Source organism: Danaus plexippus, chromosome Z (genome assembly GCF_018135715.1).
Source record: "Danaus plexippus chromosome Z, MEX_DaPlex, whole genome shotgun sequence".
NCBI classification, from domain to species: domain Eukaryota; kingdom Metazoa; phylum Arthropoda; class Insecta; order Lepidoptera; family Nymphalidae; genus Danaus; species Danaus plexippus.
In genome coordinates, this window is record NC_083559.1 from 14,170,382 (window position 1) to 14,192,815 (window position 22,434).

Below are 22,434 nucleotides of genomic sequence, written 5' to 3' on the forward strand. Positions count from 1 at the left end.
GAATTCAGCGCCTCGCTGAGATTATATCGAATCGGTCTGTTTTAATGCATTAAAAAAAAAACAAAGGAATTCCTTGACTGATAATAATAGAAAATACGATGTTTATTTTTATAGATGAACTAATATAATTTGTTCATGCAATCGTTGTTATTCTGAAACGCAGCATTCGTTCACTCTTAGTACAAAATAATATGTTCAGACAATAATATAATCAATTTAATATATTTCTATCTCAGAAATTTTATTTTCTTTCGTAATAATATTCATAAAAGAAATTAAATCTTTATTTTGATTATTCCAATTTCTAAATAGACCTCGGAGTTTATTTCATCAGATACTTATTAATTATTAATTAACTAACTAACTTATTAATTAACTATTTCTAGTGTTTGTGACGTGTCAGCCGCTGATTGTCTTTGTTATTATAGCATTTACAAATCATATGTCGCTTTAAAATTATATTGAGATAAACCTAAATATACTCATTTTTTAATTCCTTGGAAAGAATATCTTCATACTAGCTTATATGTAAATTAAATAGTTTTCTATATTTTTATGTAACCATATTTTTGTATAATCAATTTATATGATTTCAGAAGCGCCATCTTATCGTGTAATACCATAAAGCAACTATGAACATAGTGAAGAAGAATGAGTCAAGCTGTGTTTATGGAAACCTTTTTTCCGAACTGAAAAAGTGACAGCTTAGTTTACGCGCGAATATTAAAAAATCGCGATTCCACTAGATTTCTGTGTAAAATCAAAGCTAAGAAATTTGGTAGCGTTGGAATTGAAACATTTATTTTTTGTGGCAGACTTTTACATCGTCGATTTTAATTTTTAAACCTACAAAGTAAGTACAATCTACATACATAATTTGTGCGAATTAATTTGTTCGTCACATGATGTTAACTTCATAGTTATTAGATTTATATCGCAATTAAATAAACGAGTTATCGTCCACAAACAGTGGAATGTCGTTTAAACGCTTAACTTAAAAGTGTTTAACTTCCACAGGTAATTTAAAAACGATTAAAGATTTTTTTTCCTTAAACAATATAAATAACAGACATTCTAAATTCAAGAATTTAGAATTTAATTCTCTATATTCTTTCATTTAAGTAAATTGTAATAACAACAATCGCAGACGTTTTTGATTTAAATATTTTTTTATGTTTACAAAATCAAGTTCGTCCAGTAAGTCGCAATATATACAACATTTAACGCATTTCCTTATTTATAAGTTCTTAACAATCTACTTCATTGGCTGTTTTTATTACTAACTTTCGAATATAACTTGATGGGAAAGTAAACTTGTTGAATGATATATGTATCCATATAATTTTTGTAATATAATTCTATAGTCTATTCTTAAATAAAGTGACTATTTTTTTTAAACTTACTCCATTGTTACTCTACAGGATGTGTGTATTGTGATAATTCATAATACTAATTTGTAATATGCATAGTGCAGTAATGTCGATTAATTTAATTAGCAAGTTATGACTTGCTTTTTATTTCATCATTTCAATTCATATCCTTAAAAGTTATTACGATTAGAACTATAAAAAAACTAATATATATAAAAATAGTACCAAATTATATATTTTTTGTATATATGTAACTCTTTATCATAATAATTTAAATTATACCTAATTAGTTCCGAGATGGTTTCACCACAATAAAATATTATTTGTATGAAGTCTTAAATATATTTTCAGACGAGCAACCAAACTTTCTATCAGAAATAGCAGAAGAGTATAGCTTACATGTTTGTCACTGGAATGGATATGAAAAAAAAATGGATATCATAATAAAATTAAATTATAATAAATGTACCAACATATATAATGAACTCAGTATGTTACAACATTTCAAATTCATATAGAGTTACTTAAAATGTATTGCAATAGGAAAGCTATAAATAAGTAAATAATAATTATAGGGAATTGAAATAATAGATAATGTGAACATTTTGTAATTTATATTTGTAGAATTTGGATTTTAAAATATACAACTATGTATTTTTTTTATAATCTCACAATAAAATGAAAGGAAACACTATTGTTGCTTAGAACCTACCTACTGGAACCGTACATCACAAAGGCAAGTATCCAATGAAGGCATTGAAAACTTTCACATTTAAAAATATTAGAATATCCTTAAGAAATAACTAAATTTTGTTCTTTTTGGAAAAAAACTCAGTCAACAACCCTCGGGAGGATTGCATGGCATCGTTTTGAACACAATATAATATTCTTATAACCGATAAGTTTCTATTTCACATCAATATTGTCAACTGTGTCTTTCAAAGTGAATAGCCAAAACAGGAATACATTTAACATTACCTTCAAAATATTCTAGCAAACAATGGTGTGGGTATTATGGATATCTCTTAGTCAATCCTTGCTAGTGTAGAAAAAAGTTACATATAATACTGCATAGATCCACTCTAAAACGTAACATCAGTCACTAGCGAACAATACATACATTTAAATTCATCCAATTCAAATCTCACAATCTTTTATATCTTAATCTAATTTGAACATCATTTTTAATTTTTAGTCTACATAATCTGATAATGTATAGGGGGTACAAAAATGGAAAAGTCTCTCATCCCATACTATAGTATATAAAATAAAATCCATACATATACGCCGATCTTTAAAAAGTACACACACGCTCTAAATCGGTTACGCTTGCGTTCATAACGTGGACTCGACACTAACAAATCGTCAATAATATCAGAAGCAAGCACTTAATAAACTATGTAAAAAAAAAACAGTGATAAATAGCAAACCTCATATAATAAAACAATCAATAAAAAAATGCCTTTCAATATTGCAATTTAATAAGCTCCTTGATGCCGATTTTTTAAATAAGGGCTGATTTCACCAGTCATTGATGCAAGCAGTCGCAAATGTGTAAGCTAAGCTAGATTGCTAGTTAGTTGACAGACAAAAAAATATTTTTGATTTCATAGATTTTAATATAACGTCACAGATAAAATATGTTATGGCCTATATGTCACAATTTGCTCATCACCACAATTTATTTTTATTTAGGATAGAATATATTTCTTATTTTATATAAATTTAAAACATTATTATCCCGGACGTCATAGGAACTGGTGAAATTCCCGTTAAGTGTAATGCCGCCATCAACTGCTAGTCATCTACTTCTAGTTCAAGCTCTATGTCGGCGAGATTAATCTTCCTAAGTGTATTGATGACCATGTACCTAGAAAACATCACATACAGATATCTGAACCACACCATCTGGCTCTTGTGAAGCTTCATCGCTCGTGTCACGCGACGACTCTCAGTCCAGCGAAGGAAGTACCTACAAAAATTAAAATTACGTTTTTTTTATTGCATTTGTAATAATTTAAGATCACAAGTTATGTAGTACTTTTATTAATATATTATATGTTCGTAGTAAAATTGAATAAAGTGAAACTTACCTTTTGGAAGATAGAACAAAGCTCAGTGGAAGATCTAGGAACCCCAAGTACTTTCTCAGTATATTTACAGAATCCAGTGTATAAAAAGTACATTCTGCAATAAAAACAATATCGGGTAAAAATCATTAGCTTTAAAATAAATTTATGGCCAATAAATAGAACAGAAACAAAAATTCCGGTTATTATTATATTATTCATTTACCTCACTATTTGTATTTAAATTTATTGTTAATATGGAAATTTATAATGGCACAACAAAATTAACAATCAAAATTCTCTCGTTTAATTAAATAGGTCTAAATATAAAAACTAAATCTATTATGTGCTTTATATGTAAAAGCATTGATTTATAATTTCTTAAGAAAATGTATAATAATGTATTTACATTATAAAATTACTATAGTTATTAACTACAAGTTTTTACGATGTTATGCATGTTAGGAATTTCTCGCAATCTATATATGACAAAATTTTCTTTACTTTGCAAGAGGCATTGAAATAAAAGTTTGAATTAAATAAATTATTATGTCCCGTTAATTGTAAGTAAATGCAAATAATATAGCCGAGTTTGTGATATAAAAGCAAAAAACTAAACAAATTATAGCAAACAAGTTAAAATTCAAAGATACTGGTATTAAATACTTACTTGAAGGCATATTCTTTTCAACAAACATATAAGCTACAGCATAAAAGGCAGCTGAGTGGTTTGGGTGAGATGAAACACCTCCTCGATCAAATGTCACTAATGTATCTATATCCAAAGCCTCTAACTTGTGTTGTATGAGTCTAGCTACAACAGGAACTGGCCATTGCGCTTTAGGGTTGTCCGGCAATCTTGTGTCCATAATGAGACATATATTGCTATCAGGTACACCGAGCTCACGGCAGGCATTCCACAGCTCCTTGCGTCTTTCGCCGCCTTTGCCCTCATAATTACCTGAAAATATATTTGAACATCGACTGTTATTTGATTTACTACGACAAATTATATTTTGGCCAAATTATTGATTAAGGAAAGAAAATTATTCATAAAAACTAACATCAGGTTTTAATGGGACAGTATACAGTATATATAAAAGTGTATTGTCTTTAATGAACTATTTCTTTAACAATCCTGATAAAGCAACTAATGGATTCCAGATTTTTTTTTTTATTTAATATGCTGTTAGCTACAAGTCTTTTCTTTTAAGAATGACTTCTTTGTATGATACATATAGGGTGCATAATATACAGAAAAATTTTTTATTACACAGTTAAAAAAAAAAAACATATTGTCATTTATGTCCTTTAAGGTATGGTCATTACTTTTAGTCTTATTATTGAAATTGCTTAATATGATGTTAATACCACAGACATATATTTTACTATAGTCCTAAAAAACAGTATTTTCTTAGGATGTAAGTTTCAGTTTTGGTAAATATATAATATATAAAAAAAAATATACCATTGGATAGACACAGCAGATAGACTTCAGCACCTTGCTCGCACAATCTAAATATTGTTGGACCAAAGAACATGCACTCATCATCAGGATGGGCAATAACTAATAATACTCTTTTAGCCCCGAGAGCGCCACGAGTTCTTGTCGGGAGCCGTCTAGCATAACGTCTGTAAACCACGCAACACACACACAAATATCCAATCAACCAAACACCTATGTATAATATAAAATTTCTAACATAAATTAATATATCGGCCACAAAAGTTAAGTAAAAATTGTAAGCATATTCCAACTTGTATGGTGTCTCTGAAAATGACATTTCTGACTAGAACACAATTTGTTTTACTTCTTATTTCACATTTATCTGTTCATGGAGAATTATACATTATATTTTAAAATTATATTCAATAATTTAATTCTAAAGTTTTAAAACTTAAGGGTCAATAATTTCATCATTATTTTGACATCTTTGAACTGACATTTTTAATGTCATCTAAAGATCGAAAGCTCTAGCTACCTAAAATTCGATGATACACCATAAACTAAGAAGCTAAAAATATTAATGTCGCTTTGGCATTCCACTTAACATACCGGCTGTACTGTAGATATTTCATTTATAATATTATTTATTGTTTTCTCTTCAATAAAAGCGTGACTCAAGCTAAAAGAGAGACAGAAACGGCCCAGTCCGCAAACGTGTTATATTACTATTTAATAAATATGGGAAAAATTCTCCTCGTTAGGTTGAAATTGTTCTTTATAGAATAAAACAAAGGTAAAGTAAGTAAGTATTGAATAGAAGGGATAAGATATTAATTAGTCAAATATATTAAGAAACTAAAGTAAGTATTATAAAATTTTGAATACAGTCTTCGAAGGACGCAAATATATAAACTTAAATCAAGCATTTCCTTTTTCACAAAGTGTCATATATCAATTGTATTAGTTTTGTTTGTAGTATTCAAATAGTTTTGTAATTTTTTTTTGAGAAAAATCTCAAATGTATATAAATAAAATGCTGTTTATGTGGGAAAAGAAATTAAATAATATTTCCAAAAATCTAGTAAATTTAATGTCAAACATGACTATTATGTAGATTTCCTTTCTCTGGGACCTATGATAAATGATAATTAACTTTGAGAATATGTAATATATTTTTTACAGATAGCAACTCTTTTTTAATCGAGTATTATTAAAGTATAACCAGCAGGTAACACTACTATATGACTTTCATAGAAGAATAACAAATTCACAAACTGTTTATTGCTTCTAAATCTATGTAATTGTGGATTTACAGTAACATAAGCCGTGTAGAGTAGAGTGTATATTTTATATTCAAATACAATTTTCGAGGTTCTACGTCTCAGCTTGTGAAAGGTGATCGAAATGATGCAGCCAGATTACCCAACAGCGATGGGGTTGCTGGCCCATCTCAACTCGGATGAGTTAAAGGAAATGCTCAACGATGACACCAAATTCGATTCCGTCCTTAAAGATGTTAAACAAGTGAGTATTATATTTTGTTCCATAGTCGAGATAATAACAATTTATCTTGATACTACTTCCTTTCATGAGTCATTGTGATTTTTAATAAGATGTCTTTTATGTTTAAGAAACCTGTAGCCACCTGGTAGTAATATCGTACGTGTTTACGGACTAAATTTAAACCCAATATTTTTTTTTTTTTTTTGATTTTTTTTTTTGAGTTTATTCAAAATACATTTAAGAGCTTTAATAGTTTCCTTGTGAACATGTTGTATAAGTCCTACAATTTTAGGTTAAAGATTGGGAAACTGAAAGAGAGATGATAATTGCCAGCAACAGATCCTTGGCTGAATTTAACCTTAGCAAAGAGCCAGATCTGGAAGATCTTAAAAAACAGATACAAGAGAAATCTAAAATGGGAGAAGAGCTGTGTAGCCATATACAAGAATTGCTTAATGATTACAGTAAGTTTATTTATTAATATTTTAATATACTATATGCTGATGAAAGACCTTCAGACTAGTGGTCTCGAACAGCAAGGGATGGAATTGGTAGAGTTGCCCACTAGATTGGTATTTTCATGCCCAAAATCAGTATACAATAAAAAAAATCAATAATCAATCACATTTGTTACAATCTAAACTTATCATTAAATATGATCATTTTACTATCTGGATCATACTAATGTTCTTCAGCCATAACAGTCATATTTGCTTTAATTTCGAAGAAAAACAATTAGCAGAATTAATTATTTGTTTTGAGTGTAATAGACCACTGATTTACTGAGTAGACAGCCTGTTTTACTGTTTTAGATTTCATTAGATTAATATGTGAAGAATCAACATTGGCAGATCTTCCCATTCCTTCCTATAAAATTCTAGATATTTTTTTCGTTTTCTACTCGCGTTGCTAGTACTCGGTTTCTCGTCAGATGATATTACATCTTAATAATGCTTGTTTAGGCACTTCGCCATTAAGACCTTAATTAGTGAAGATAAAACAATGAATGAAATAAATTTGAATTCCTGATATAGAGTTATAGATAAGGCAAGTAGATTCTCGAGCGTGAATACGCTTATAACAAAGGTTTGGCTATTGTTTGTAGGACGCGAGGGTATTCCCCAAACTTACTACTCATCCATACTTACTTTTGAAGGATTTCCCTTAACTTTAGTATAAAAAAATAGGGTTGCCAACTTACTACAGTAAAATCGTTCAGTTAGTCGGAAAATTACCACGTTTTCTCTGAAATCTTGGAATAAATCATCGCATTTGTATATTTCGGTAGCACACGGTCAATATCGGTAGAAATACCCAAAATCGGTAGGTTCATGGCAACTGCTTTAGACATTAGATTTCGATAGTTCTGTAAACTATTCCATTCATAAGTTGGTAATGTAATTTATTTTTCCTTCAATATATTTAAGTTATTAATATTAAGACGTATTATCTAAACTATTCTGCTATCATCATGTAATATAATAATCGATTTCAGAGTCAAAATCGGCCGGTGTAACACCAGATACAACGCTAGCTGTATTACAAACGGCAGCCGCAGAGTCGGAGGAACAGTCCGAGAACATTGCGCAAGACTTTCTCACAGGCAAGATGGATGTTGACAAATTCTTGGAAGACTTTGAACCGATCCGCAAAGAGATGCACTTGAGGAAATTCAAATCGGAAAAAATGAGTGAACTGTTAAGAATGGGTAGTCCGAGTTCATACGTGAATGGCGTAAGCAAGCCATATCTACCATACCCAAGCTTTGGACCACAAGGTGTACCAAACATACCATACCCCGTTGGGCCCTTAAACATGCCAATGCCCGGAATGTATGGAAATCACTTCTGAAATACAGCGTTATTTATAAGGAAAAAAGTTGAAGCACCTATTTATGTCTCTTAAAAATGAATATTATTTTAAATGTCATACACCACAAAATATTTAACATTTTAAATTTAAGGGCTTTCTAATCTAAAAATTCTTTTATAGGAAAATATATATTAATATAATTTCAGTGTTATAAAAATGTCACAACGTAATGAACATTTAAAATATTGATGATCTGTTAAATTTAATAGTGTCAATTGAATTGAAAGTAATAGTGAATAAATGATATGTAATACAAGGTCCGCTTGAGGTGCTTGTAGATATGTGATCGAGTCTATTAGACAGACACACTATTTTTATTATAGAATTATGAGACATCTGTTGTTTGCCATTTAATCTATAAATTTTATAGTTTCAAATGTATATATAAATTTTATTTCCTGTATTATGTAGATAAAGTTTTATCAAAACAGTTATTTGAATTTTATTTCACATGTGTGAGGATGATGATGAAAAATATTAAATAATTTTACATTAAATCATTTGAAATTGTTAACAGGCTCACTGTGACTGTTCATTTGTAACAGTGACCGAATGCACAGATTATAATATATCTTTCACATGAATGTTGTGTAGAAGTCTTTTTAGTCTGGATAATGTTACATTTTACTAGAAGAGAGAAAATTTTCTCATTGAAAACATATTTTGTGTTAAATTTTTACGTTACTAAAATATATTGTTTCTGCACATTTCAATTTAATATCGGAATCTTGATAAAAATTAACCAAAAATATTGCTTATTCCATAAAATACGTTGCTATATTTTTTATTATATAATGAATGCTAATTTTCAACTAATTATATGTATATACATTTTAAATTGTACTTTTGTTATTCGTCATGTATATTTCTTAGTATATAGACTTTGGATTCCTAACTTGATTATTAAGAAATCCAATACCCAAAAATTTACTAGTTCCAGAATAACATCTCAATATTTCTAAAATTTCAGGAACCGCTGTCTTAATACCCCAAGACTATATGTATACCGACAGCCAAACAGCGGCCACAAATTTTTTATATTGGTTGTTAAATAAAAGCTTGTAAGTTAATATTTTAGCAATATATTTCAACAATTATAATTTATCTAACTCTAATTTTTATGCAATAAAAATTATGTACAGTATATACAATAAGCTAAATAAATATATTATGAATTAGTAAATCAACAATTTCCTCTAATCAACATTCAGGATTATTTTAAGACTGTTGCTTTATTTGAGTCTTGTACCGGTTTGGTTTCTTCCATTTTGTTGTTATCATAATCACTTTTTCCTATTGCAATCATAAAAAAGAAAAAGCAGACAAGTAAAAGATAAAAGACCGCCTCTTGATGGTTAGTCTGTGATATTTCCATTTCTTTTTTCTTTTGCTTCTTAACAAAGTCCCTGGCGTAGTTGTGTTTTTTTAACAAATTTCCATAATGTTGTTTCGACCTGAAAAATGGTATTTGAATTAAGAATGCAGATATCCTATTACAAGGCTGTGATAATTAATGTAATCTAACCAGGTATCAAAGTCAAAGATTGGTGTGTGACCATCCATTGTAGGTATAACATTTTTATTATTCCGAGATTTATAGAACTTCAATGTAGGATCTGCAGGCTCTGGTTCCGGTTGATATTCCATTCTAGACGTATTTTCCTTTCCCACAATCAGACCTTTGAAAAATATTACATAGAGCGATATAATTAAGATATTTTATGAAATTAATATTTATGTATTAATGATTTTGATTAATAAACGATGTAGTCACAATATTTCTTGTTTACCTTTGTCGTACATTTTCTTCAAGGTTACATTGCCAAGAACCTCATAGGCTTCACAAATTTGTCTAAATTTTTTTGCTGATTCCTCATCCTGAAATGAAATTAATATTTTTCATATATTGGGTGTTATAATAATATTGGTTTCTTAATCATAATTATTACCTTTGATTTATCAGGATGATATTTTTTCGATAATTCATAATATGCCGATTTAATATCGTTCTGCGTCGCTTTTGGTGTTATTCCAAGCACATCGTAATGACTAGCTCCAAATCGACTTGTTGTACTTATGCAACGAACGTAAATTGAAAGTAATTTCACTTTGTTTTGAGCTAGCATTTTGGAATACTGTGAAATGTGAAACAGGTTATTTATGTTCATGACAATTCAATAGAAGATATATTCGATACATAATAAATGAATCATCTGATTACTTACAAATTTTCGTTATAACTACACCATTAGATTTATATAAAGATGTTAAATCAGCAAAAAATACTGATATTTTGAAATTCGTAATGATTTACGACATGCCCTTGGATTTGATTATCCAACAACACCAGACAGATGATTGTATGATTATTTGTCATCTGTTTCAATCATTCAATCCCTTGAAAGCTGCAATTTTTAATTTCATTTTTTACTTTCTTAAAAATTGTTTATAAACGTAATAAATTTTATTTTATATTATTTCTCAAGCTATATATGTATATGTATATATTTTTGTCTAACAAACAATTTTATAATATTTTTTCTGTTTGATATCATCTCAATTCATAGTTATATTTTAATATTATAGATTATATAATACTTCATTTAATGGAGGAAAGCACCATCGTCCCTAAGATGTTTAATTCTATTTCTATTTTGCAATACTAATCTCTCTGTAGTAATTATCGCTTGGCCTAATATATTTCAAGATAAATTTTGTTTACAAGAATTTTGTAGTTAAACAATTGTAGATTAATAAATAATAAATTCATTATTTTATGGTAGAATTTTTTCCTTAAATATCTTATTATAACTTCATTAAATGCGAGTATGGGTCTAGGAATAAAATGGAGGGACATTCAATACTTTTCTTATTTCTGACTATGTTTACAATTCTGATGATATAAGAGATTTTCGTTTATATTTGTAAAAACTTTTTATTAATAATATTTTAACTAAACTACAATTAATTATTGTCTATATTTGTTTTTTTATGATGTCCACATTGCTTGAGTACATTAAAACTTGACTTGTGAGTGTGAGACGTGACTCGTGAGTCAAACTAAGGCAAGTTTGAGCGTTCGTTATAAGTCTTATTTATACATATTATATATATTTATACATTGATTGTATTAGTCATTCGTTTAGAACTAGCATAAAATTTTTGATTATATCAATTTTAAAAGTAATTGTTACAAGTTATATTTCAGGTAAGTCTGTTAAACCTTTATCGAATGTTAGTATATAAGCAAATTTATATATTTATATCCTTGGCCGCACTGAGTTAAAGTTTACTACCATTTATGGTATTGTAGTGATAGTGGATTTCATTTTTGTGTCATACGTTTGGTAAAGTGAACAGATGTTAATCGTTTTCCTTTGTGACTGTTTTTAACGAATCTTCGTTAGTTGATTGAACTGTGACTCAGACCTGACAACCAGAATTTGGGTGACGTTATACGTGCAAGATTTAAAAAGTTCTTGTACGTTATTTTACTAGGACTAACATATTTTTATCCAAGTGTGTTTTAATATAATAAGATGAAAAAGTGTTTTTTGTTATAAACATTTGGATGTGCCAGTTGTGAGCTAGTTTTTACTATTAGAATTAAATTTCAATTAATCCAAATACTTCATCAGGCCAGTGAAGATGTCGTCAAGAAAGACAGCCGGTCGTCGTGGTACCAACAAGAAGCGCGCACAGCGTGCCACTTCAAATGTCTTTGCTATGTTTGATCAGGCGCAAATCGCCGAATTCAAGGAGGCTTTCAACATGATCGATCAAAACCGGGACGGGTTTGTGGACAAAGAAGATCTCCATGACATGCTTGCTTCTCTCGGTAACTTATTTTACTCTACAGTCGTCTTACTCGATATGCATTGAACATTACTTGAAGATAACAGTAGTTATAGTAGTTTTGGACAGGAAAATCACTTGCCATATTATTTATTAGGTTTAAATGTTGTAACAACTCATATTATTCATTTTGTTACACCATATCTAGTATTTAAATAAGGACACAGTGAAATACATGTCTTATCTGGAAGCCATACATTTTACTATAGCATACTAATTGACTAACATTATTGTGACCTACTTTTATAATATTACTTTTTTTATATTACCTTTAGGTAAGAACCCCACCGAAGAATACTTGGATGCTATGATGAATGAGGCGCCGGGTCCTATCAACTTCACCATGTTCCTGACCCTGTTTGGTGAGCGTCTCCAAGGAACAGATCCCGAAGATGTTATTAAGAATGCATTTGGGTATGAAACTCTTGTTTAGCATATTTTTTTGTGCTTCTACACTATAAACACAGTGGATTATAATTATGACATGCTTTTCATTAGACAAAATTGAGAATTCGCATATTTATAGTATAAGTGGTATATTTATTTACAAATTTGGTGGAAATAAAGTAGTTGAGTTTAATATTTGTGTGACTAACTATCATGAGTTGGTGAGGAATGTTTAGTTTTGTCTTAATGTTATAAAATTTTTTAATTATCTAACTATGTAAATGCTAAATTTGTTTATAATATTCACAGTTGTTTTGATGAAGAGAACAATGGTGTTATGTCGGAGGAGCGTCTCCGGGAGCTGCTTACTACAATGGGAGACAGGTTCACTGATGACGATGTTGATGAAATGCTGCGTGAGGCTCCCATAAGGGATGGGCTCTTTGACTATGTGGAATTCACACGCATATTGAAGCATGGCGCCAAGGATAAAGATGAGCAGTAAATGTTGTTTGAATGTTTTCTTTCAATGTACATGTTATCTCATAATGTAATCTTACATAACCAAACCAATCTATTAAGGTCTATGCACACATACCTACTTCAAAATCTCTGAGTTCATCTTAAAATTGTGTAAGCACGACAATTTGGTGACACCAAATTTCCCATATGTGTGTAACCTATCAGTTTTTCAAGATTACGTTAGATTGTATGGACACATCAATCTCAAAAGACGGCGAGGTGCTAAAATAGAATTATAAGAAATTTGTTGCATTTCTGATTCTTTTAAATCATGCATTTTTTTTCAAACATTTCCATTGAAAGCCTGACGAGCATGTTTTAATTTAATTTATATATTCTTTGTATTCAAATGTATTAACCATTTAAAGATATAATAATCAATTATGTTGATAATGTAACTAGTTCTTTGTATGGAGTATTTTGAATTGATTCATTGGCTTGAAAGGTGTTATCATTCCTGTTTTCTAATGTTTTCGTTCTAGTAATTATGACTTTATTATAAAATGATCTAATTAGTCCCAAATGTTGTCACGACTAATGCTTTAGAAATGTATCCTTTGATTAATCACCTATGTATTTATAACGTGTTTTTCATATAAATATATCGTAAAAGCCGTGCGTTTCATTTCCCAAACCGCCTAATGATCTCGACCATGTTGACAACATGATCAAAAATAGTCTTAATATCAGGCAAGATAATATCAGGCGGAGACCATGTTTGTGATTAGCTTTATGACCGACAAGGTCGAAATGACTTTTCCTTATATATGTATGTACATTTAATAATAAAGAAACATTATTTTACCAAAATATGCTCTCAGTAAAATTATACTTACTAATGACAGTATGTACGTTTTGTTTTATGTTGGACAAATTGTTGTATTTTTTTCGAAAAAATTACGAAAAAGCTTATATTTGAACTGTTTTTAGTTTATTTATAATTTTCCTATAATAGTTAAGTTTAATATCAAAACCTTATAGCAGTAACAGGCCTTTAGTCTTGTAAGCATTAAATTTTATTGTCACCAGCTGGCAAAATTTTAATTTCAGAAATATAGTTTGATACTTCTCGAAAATACCATTCATATAAATAAGGCTCTAGCTAACTTGCATATATGTAAGTAGGACTGTCTTTAAATATTGCCTATAACGTAATCATCAAAGCATAGTTAAATGTTTTGTTTGGCTAATAATACTTAAGTATGTGACGTCATACAGAGACAGCGAAATGTCCAAGATGGCGGTCTAGATAACTTAAATACACTCGTACCTCGAACTATATGGGTATGAAATGGCTCGCTAAGAATAAACGAGTAAAAATAAACGTTAAACTATTCTGGAAATCTAAGAATCAGAAGACAATAATTATTTAAGGTCTTAATTTTACATACGTTTAATATGTTCTCTGCATGTTATATGTATTATTATTTATCATTGAAATTCAATTAAACCAATTTGATATGAAACAATGCTAAGTGTTGCTCTCATTCTTATTTTGTAAATACGATTGCGAAAATGTATATATTTTTAAACAACTGAAGAATATGTTTAAAATTAAAGTGAGCTGAATAGAAAATGTAAAATTTTATAATCTATTAAACTCTTGGGATATAGGTAACCATAAAATTAGTTATATATTTCTTTTAGTATACTTTACTAGGGCTTTGACGTAAAATTAAAAAATGTCGAATTTCGCAACCTCCCAGAAAGTTTTAATTTAGTCATTGCATAAACTTGGTTTTCCTTCGTTAAGAAGCACAGCCCATTCCAGTACGCTGTAGATACGCATATGGGGATTTTCGTTTTTTACTGCAAGATTATAAGAATAGCAATATAAGGTACCTTTTGTACATTATTATGTTCGCATGGACTCAAATGGCAATTATACATGAAATATGAAAGTCTTTTAAGAAACAACAGACACTAAGTGTTTTGTTAAGAATCCATTTGACAGAGTATAAAATAATATAATTGCTTTTTTATGGTACACCTATAAATGCCCTTAAATAGTTGAGCGTAATATCTATAAAAAGAATTACCTTGCACTCTAACAAATTCTTTTGTTGGTAAATCGTATGGCTTCCATTTTGGTCGACTTAATTGGAAATGAGTCGTCGATGCGATTCCTTTATGTAATTCCTGGATTTTTACCATTATTGTAATTAGTTTAATATTTGTAACGAAAGTGTTGCTTGATATAATAAAGTCATTTTTAATATCTTGCTTTGTAAATAAAGGTAATCGTTTACTTAAAATTAATTTTAATGTTATAGCGGTTTATTGGAGGTCACATCTATTTCATAAGTTTAGCAGTGATATATATTTTTTTGATAACTCGTACCTGTTCCCATATATTCCTTTTTATTATCTTTGGTTCTTGGCGATCAGATCTTGACGCTTTAGGGTTATAATCTGGTGGGTGATATAGCATGTCGTATTGGCATAGTTTCTCCCTAGTGGAGTTCCATTTTGTATTAAAATAAGTTTCTTCTGACACTGGGATAACCATTTGAGTCACTAGTCTATCTTCTAATACGTTCGTCATTGTTAATTTAAAGATGTATTTCAAAAATAAATAAAAAGCTAAGAATTTTTTTCAGATAATCATAGATAATTTTATAAAGATATATTTATTTAAGCTATTGCTTAATGTCATTTTGATATCATCATAGTTAAAGAAAATTTGACAGTTTTATTACTAAAACATCCCGATTTATAAACTTTATTTATGTATTCAGCCAGAATCAATATGTTTCAGAAATATCATCTCCACGTTTTATTTAAAATAATTTATTGGTCGTAAAGAAGAATAAAATGTATGTGTTTTGTAACGACATAAAAAATATTTAACATCTCACCTCATAAAATATATGTACAAAAGCTTGGTCTCATATTATTTTATAATGAAATATTTATTTCCATTATTCTGTGTAATTATACAAGTAAAAGTAACAACTAATATATTATGAACATCGTACAGAGATTTGTTAATAACGACGAAAACTTTAATGTGTTTGATAGATCCAGTTGTCATGTAAAATGACAGCATCGCTTAATTCTATTTACTTTTATATATGAACATTTAAATAAACTTTCATTTGAATTAACATTTTTTTTTTATTTAAAAGTATTAAATTTTTTATATGATGAATAACGTACGAGTGGAGTCGGAGTTATTTGGTCAGTAGCGATTTTGAGCTATTTGAAAAATTATACAAAAGTGGTTTTCTTTTCTTTTATTTTTTTTATTTGCTTAGATTCGTTGGACTTTTTGGTGTTGCCCATTAAAAAAGGTCAAAGTTCTCTTCAAAGGAGCTTAAAGCCTACTAACCACTTGATAAGAGATTTTCGGAGAAATATTTTTGTTAATTCTTCTCCGTGTCCTTCTAATGAATTAGACATTCAAACACGTTCGTCACTTTTATTGGATGAAAATACAAAGGTAAGGAAAATAATAAGTATTTACTATTATTCTATTTTGTAATCGATAATTATTAATACATGTTGTAAAAATAATCTAGTTCTTACATTTCAGTTTATTCAACAGCAGTGTTCCACTTTCAATCTGACAAGATACAATACAGTTTCTAATTTAAGCCTTCACAACATAAATTGTAACACAAGACCTTTTTTAAAAGAAGAGAGACCCACAATAAAAGTAACCGTAATACCAAAAGCAACTAAACAATCGTCTAAAGTATTCAATAAACGTTGTCAAAGTTCCAGAAAGGTTCAAACAACGGTTTCCAACCAAGAGAACTCTATCAACAATAAATCCGTTTACTTTTTAATAAAAGGTAATAAGAGAGAAAAAGTTCACGAAGTCAAAAAATCTGAAAGTGTCGATTTAAACTGTCGCAACGTAAACGAAAAATATGGAAATATATTATTCAGAAAAATTACTGAATCAAAACAAATATTAGATTCATTGAAAATGGAGAAAAAAAGGCGTAAAGAGCGCAAAAACGTCAAGACTAAAAAAACTGCTCTCACAACAGACAGCTGTAACTGTCGCAAAGAATTGTTTTCCGATAACATACCGTTTGTTACTGATCGCAGAAGTCGTGTGACAGTTGTAGGTCAGGTAGGATTAAATCACGAAGACCAATATGTTTTAAAATGCGCTGCGACTGTGAACGATAAACCTAGTAAGATAATTTACAATACTATGTTGTTTGTTATTGGGGCGTAAGTATTGATGGGAGTAATAAAATTCCAGTTGAAGCAAATGTCACGACGAATGATTTTTACGAATTCACACGTTTCGAGAGGAACTACAATGGGAATCAGTAAGTTATAATTTTTTGAGGTATTTTTTGATAAACATTGTTTGAATTATTGATGTGTTTATTGAACGAAACTCTATACTTATGTACAATTTTTTTTACGTTTCATCTTTCAGAGGTCGGTTTTCGAGTTCTAAGCCTGTCCATAATTTAGACAGGAGTGAAAATTTAAGGCAGCAGCGGTAATACTACGTTATTTCAGTAGAAATTTGTATAAAGTATAGTCAGACTTACTGTCTTATTTATTTTAAAAAGTTTCTTTTTTTATATGGCTCAAGCCTCCCTTTTGTGTACCTTTTCATGATTTTCATTCGCTCGAATTATTTTTTTTTTTTTATAATAGGATATCAGGATAGAAAAAGATTAACGTTAATATTTTTGTAAGTGTCAATATCTTTCTTTTGATTTAAATAAAAATTTACGGTTGTTTATAGCCAGTTAATGGATGAGTGATATTTCCAGTGAGGAAACCTTAATATTAATCTTATCCAAAGTTACGTAAATCAGCTTAGATGATCCAAAATCTTTTCATAGTTGTAATATATCCAGACGCAAATTTGACTTATTTACAAAATATTTGTTTTGTCAACTAGTCAGCAAGACTCGAATGTGCAAACAGATTTTACATATCAAGATTACTTTGACACTCCAATCATGAAAAATAACAGGTACAAATTTTACTTCTACTTTTATTTGTTACGGATTTTACTTATATAAGTGAATATTTTAAATGCCCACAGAATATCAAACCAGAGTACTCAAGTAAATTTTAACAATTTTAATCAACAATCGAGAAAAAAGGACCAGAGTGATCAATGTTATTGGTCGCTTCCAACAACACCTACATCTTTGGATACTGAAGCAGGAGATAATGTTCTAAAGGAATGCAAAAGCCCTTTGGTTATAATATCTGTTTATCCAAGACAAGATACTGCAATTGATAATGATGCTGTTAAAGTGATACGTCACACGTCTCCCAAAAGAAAAGAAGTACCTAACATCATGAGAAGTAATTTTAGACAAAAGTTTAGAGAACCAAGTCCAGAGAAAACAATTGGGCCCAAATTAACAAAAATGGAATCCAAATTCTCTAGAAGTAGGTCTTCTTCACCAAAAAATAAAAATGAGTCTAAAAAAGAGTTTTTAAATAAATCAGAAACGAGTGCCAAAAATTATAACTCATTCAAAAAGGGTAATCCTCAACAAAGTAGAACACCAAAATCGAATACCATCAATAAGTTACAAGATCGTTCGGTCTGCCAATGCAATGATAAGTCTTTAGAAACAGAAATATTAGACCAAAATAAAATGAAAATGTTAGCGGGTAGGTCTAAGGATAGGGAGCAAGTTAAAAAGGCACTAGTAAATAGCTTTCTACGAAATGTTAATGGTATGGATAGATATGACAGGAAAAGTAAGGTATTTGCGCCCAAAGACGACGCTTCTAAAGTGACAATAAATATTGACGGCGACAAGGAACGCTATGATGTCCTTCTAGAACATACCAATTATGACTCTGGTGTTTCCATAAAAAAAACTATTAAAACACCTCAAATGGATAGCAGTGAGGAAGCTACAAAGCCAGGAATGCGTGCTAATGAAGTTGTGGGTAAAAATGAATATAAACAGTTTACGAAAAGAAGCCAGGTAAGTGATAAGACGAATATTTGTATAGGGAAATCAAAAATCCAATACAAATATACGAGCGTGTATTTTCGTCCACAGAATGATGGTAAAATGAAACCAGAATCAAGAATAAATGTAAGAGATAGTATAGAAATTTGCAAAAGGTAGTGAAATTTTGTTATTATTTTTTTGTAATGTGAAATACTACAATATTATACTGAATAAAGTTTAATAGGCTATTGATAATAAAAATAATTTCGAGATTATCGTAATTCCATTGATTTCAGACAAGGAAAAGGCCCTAACCAGGGTCGCAAAAGTCATTTAAAGAATAATAGAAGTAGTTTCCGCCAAACCACCTTAGACACTGATAATTTCGGTACTGTTTTACTATTTTATGACATTATAAGTTTATACTCTCATAATAATATTATTATCTAAAAGAAACTGAATATTTTAGCACCAGTTAAACATTATCCCGGGGATGATTGCTCGGTCACAGATCCAAATGAAAGAGATCGTGAAATAAGGGAATTGCTCGGAGTAATGAGACATCAAAAAAGACAGGATAGTGAAAATACCAGGGTTTGCTATTTACATATAAATAATTAATTTAAAAGTCATCGCTTTCTGTTTGATTTTTATCATTATACCACTATCTGCTATTGGAACTGAGATAGTGTAATTATGTGTATTTTTAATTTTTTAATTTTTTTACTTGTGTATTTTTTTTGTTTAGAATACTCCCCAAAATGGAGGGTGTCGCTGCAGAAAAAGGTGTTTTTTTTTGGTTATTTACTCTGATGTTACAGGATTTTATTTAATAATTTGATTTATGTTTTGACAGCCCAACCAGTACGATGATGGGACTCAGTATTAATAAAATTAATAAATATTTGAAACGTCACAATGATGAAGAAACATTAAATAAATTGACCAATCCAGGACTAAGTCACCGTAAAAAAGAACGTATCGATAGTTATTTTCTTGATCAGAATCTTCGTCCTGAAACAAATGTATCTAATCAAATAAGAGTCACAGAAAAACCGGTTAATAAAACTCAAGATGTAATTAATTCAACACCACCAGCAACTTTGCAGGCGAGAGAAGAAGAAAGTTTCATAAGAGAAGTTCTTGTGAACCGCAACGCGGATGCGATCCACAAATTTGGATTACAAAACGATGAAAGCTTTATCAAAGATCGTCCCAAGATAGATACAAATATGTCACGTAAAGACGATGATACGACGTCCCAAAATGTAGTTCTTAGTAAGAATATACAAATATTTTTACAAGTGGACCAATTTAGACGGCAAAAATCCATATTGTTAACACAAAAACAATATGAGAAAGTGAAAAAAATTGTAGAACGTAAAATATCAAAGAAATTGAGCATAGAGAAAAGTAAGCGATCTAACATAAAAACTTATAATGTTGTATCGGTTGGTGAAATTAAAGTGAAGCCCAAACTCAAAGCACCATTACTCATTGACCGTGGAATACAGACAGTTGAAGACGAAATTAAAAAACGAGATAACTGTGCGACGAACAAATATAAGACGGAAAATGAAAAACCTAAAATCAAGGAGGTATATGGAGGTATCAATAAAATATCAGAGGGTGCAATGTTTAAAGATATACCTCACACAAGACGCAACACCCTCCGACAGGCAGTGTCTTCTGTTGAAATCCGCTATGCGCAAGTGAAATATAAGAAATGTATAGCAATGTCTTCATCATCTACACGTTTCAATAAAGACGTTATGCAATCCATTCAAGCAAAAAATGTTCAAAGACACAACAATTCAATTCTCACTATATTCAAAGGTACATATATTTTCTATGACTTTCCTTTTCTGCAACCATATTGTTTCAATTCTGACGTAGATTCACTGCAAGACTGTCGTTATATATTACTATACATCATATTAAGTAAAAAACACTTTTAATAGTATATTTTTAATAGTAAGAGAATATTGGGTCACGTTTTATTTCCATCTAGGACACAAGAGGTCAGTTACTCCAAATCTCGGTACGTCGGCTTATTCGCTGTACTCTGACGAGACAGATTATTCTCATAAAACTAATAAACCTCCACATTGCGATGGTGATTACAAGTCGAAGAAACCGTTCCTTCAACGATTGATATCTTGTATAATAATGCGTTCAAACGAAACGTCGAATATTAAGGATATCGTACGGAAAGAGACGATGCCCACTCTCAATAGCTCTGATTCCTATCATTTAAGCACTTCCCTGGCAGTAAGTTGTTATAAATATGTATTGTTAAAATTTTACGTTATAATATAAATTACGTTTGCATTAAATAATAATTGTAGCTGCTGGATATGAATTCGTCTTTATACGACACCTCAGCTTCATTCTATAGTAATCACACAATATTGCCAGTGAACAAAATGAAGAAAGGCTTTTTTAGCTCAGTTCGGGAATTTCTGCGACGAAGTTGAAATTTTCTAAATTTGTTTTATCTGTATTATGAGATGTTTGTTTTAAATTTGTTTCTTTTAAATTGTGCTCAAATATATACTCACATTTCTTTTAAAAAGTCTTTCATTATATAATAAGTTAACCTGATAATTAAACTTAACTAATAATGCTTGCTCTCTGATTGTCTCTGATTTCAGTTCCAATTATTTCTTACGTTTAGTTTTACTTAGAAAAAATATAGTTCTTTGAACACTCCTCTTCCAATCTACGATGACGGAACGCTGTCGTTGTAAAAAATTCTACTAGGACATCATAAATCACTAGAAAACATTGGTTAAGCTATCGATTGAAATATTGGTGTTGTTATTATTAATTTTTACGTTTTTATAAATTTGACATCAAGTGAATTTTGATGTCTTATCTTTGTAAAAAAAACCTTTACTAATTATCAGTACTTAAAATTATTCACCTATAATTATTTTTAAATTTTAAATCAAATTTATAATCAAATTTAATAATTAATGCAAATAACATTATGTGTGAAATTTGTTGATGTTATTTTAATCATTTATTTCTGTGTATTTTTATGGAAAGATTTTAAAAGGAATATTTTTTGCCTACTGACCACCAATTTTTTTTAACTACTATTTAATAATATAATACAACAAAACAGTGAAAAATGAAGTTGTTAAAAATGAAGTAGTTTGTTAGATTAATAAAAATAGACATATGTACCAGGAAAGCAAAATGATACGGAGTTTTAGTTTAAAGACTGCATACGTAGGCGGTTTGTACTGTGTGCATATTGGTTGTGTTTGTAGCACGTAATTATGGTAGAAAACAATGATGGCTCGTCTATATAATTTCTTGTAAATAGAGTATATTTTTGTATAACAATTTCGTGCAAAAATTACTCGACGTGTTCTGATTAAATTTTACAGTAATGAAAGCAAAATTTAATTTACACACATTATATGTGCGTGCTGAACGAAACGCTGTTAATTTGAAATAACAAACTAACTGCTCAAATTAATGTATTAGATTAGATG

The 22,434-nt window shown here is 29.6% G+C and overlaps 6 protein-coding genes across 9 annotated transcripts; 3 read left to right on the forward strand and 3 right to left on the reverse strand.

The window, feature by feature from the left end:
• Positions 1 to 1,967: 1,967 nt before the first annotated feature.
• LOC116777897 (N-acetylglucosaminyl-phosphatidylinositol de-N-acetylase) lies at positions 1,968 to 5,390 on the reverse strand. Its single transcript, XM_032671689.2, has 4 exons — positions 4,908 to 5,390; positions 4,110 to 4,400; positions 3,464 to 3,557; positions 1,968 to 3,342 (listed from the first exon to the last, which is right to left on the reverse strand). The coding sequence occupies exons 1-4, from the start codon at positions 5,221 to 5,223 to the stop codon at positions 3,168 to 3,170; spliced, it is 876 nt and encodes a 291-aa protein (XP_032527580.2). The 5' UTR covers positions 5,224 to 5,390; the 3' UTR covers positions 1,968 to 3,167.
• Positions 5,391 to 6,098: 708 nt separating this feature from the next.
• Positions 6,099 to 8,693, forward strand: LOC116777857 (vacuolar protein sorting-associated protein 37C). 2 transcript variants are annotated; one of them, XM_032671607.2, is made up of 4 exons: positions 6,099 to 6,183; positions 6,258 to 6,410; positions 6,682 to 6,853; positions 7,885 to 8,693. In XM_032671607.2, the coding sequence occupies exons 2-4, from the start codon at positions 6,291 to 6,293 to the stop codon at positions 8,238 to 8,240; spliced, it is 648 nt and encodes a 215-aa protein (XP_032527498.1). In that variant the 5' UTR covers positions 6,099 to 6,183; positions 6,258 to 6,290; the 3' UTR covers positions 8,241 to 8,693. The 2 variants fall into 2 exon arrangements, with proteins under 2 accessions (XP_032527498.1, XP_061382314.1); XM_061526330.1 differs by having other exon boundaries at positions 6,121 to 6,410.
• Positions 8,694 to 9,327: 634 nt separating this feature from the next.
• On the reverse strand, positions 9,328 to 10,644 carry LOC116777380 (dnaJ homolog subfamily C member 30, mitochondrial-like). Its single transcript, XM_032670892.2, has 5 exons — positions 10,487 to 10,644; positions 10,211 to 10,396; positions 10,052 to 10,139; positions 9,787 to 9,940; positions 9,328 to 9,715 (listed from the first exon to the last, which is right to left on the reverse strand). Exons 2-5 carry the CDS (start codon positions 10,385 to 10,387, stop codon positions 9,475 to 9,477), a joined length of 660 nt encoding a protein of 219 aa, XP_032526783.1. The 5' UTR covers positions 10,388 to 10,396; positions 10,487 to 10,644; the 3' UTR covers positions 9,328 to 9,474.
• Positions 10,645 to 11,245: 601 nt separating this feature from the next.
• Positions 11,246 to 13,637, forward strand: LOC116777628 (myosin regulatory light chain sqh). Of its 3 annotated transcripts, none has more exons than XM_032671289.2 (4): positions 11,246 to 11,326; positions 11,900 to 12,099; positions 12,392 to 12,530; positions 12,813 to 13,637. In XM_032671289.2, exons 2-4 carry the CDS (start codon positions 11,910 to 11,912, stop codon positions 13,006 to 13,008), a joined length of 525 nt encoding a protein of 174 aa, XP_032527180.1. In that variant the 5' UTR covers positions 11,246 to 11,326; positions 11,900 to 11,909; the 3' UTR covers positions 13,009 to 13,637. The 3 variants fall into 3 exon arrangements, with proteins under 3 accessions (XP_032527180.1, XP_032527179.1, XP_032527181.1); XM_032671288.2 differs by having other exon boundaries at positions 11,326 to 11,469; XM_032671290.2 differs by lacking the exon at positions 11,246 to 11,326 and adding an exon at positions 11,611 to 11,742.
• A 1,078-nt stretch (positions 13,638 to 14,715) lies between these two features.
• LOC116777629 (uncharacterized) lies at positions 14,716 to 15,681 on the reverse strand. The gene is made up of 3 exons (XM_032671291.2): positions 15,367 to 15,681; positions 15,065 to 15,164; positions 14,716 to 14,834 (listed from the first exon to the last, which is right to left on the reverse strand). The coding sequence occupies exons 1-3, from the start codon at positions 15,568 to 15,570 to the stop codon at positions 14,743 to 14,745; spliced, it is 396 nt and encodes a 131-aa protein (XP_032527182.1). The 5' UTR covers positions 15,571 to 15,681; the 3' UTR covers positions 14,716 to 14,742.
• A 170-nt stretch (positions 15,682 to 15,851) lies between these two features.
• On the forward strand, positions 15,852 to 21,497 carry LOC116777627 (uncharacterized). The gene is made up of 14 exons (XM_032671286.2): positions 15,852 to 16,205; positions 16,283 to 16,467; positions 16,561 to 17,173; positions 17,245 to 17,314; positions 17,428 to 17,493; positions 17,905 to 17,979; positions 18,052 to 18,958; positions 19,037 to 19,101; positions 19,225 to 19,316; positions 19,398 to 19,522; positions 19,677 to 19,714; positions 19,785 to 20,764; positions 20,940 to 21,199; positions 21,277 to 21,497. Exons 1-14 carry the CDS (start codon positions 16,169 to 16,171, stop codon positions 21,403 to 21,405), a joined length of 3,642 nt encoding a protein of 1,213 aa, XP_032527177.2. The 5' UTR covers positions 15,852 to 16,168; the 3' UTR covers positions 21,406 to 21,497.
• Positions 21,498 to 22,434: the final 937 nt, after the last annotated feature.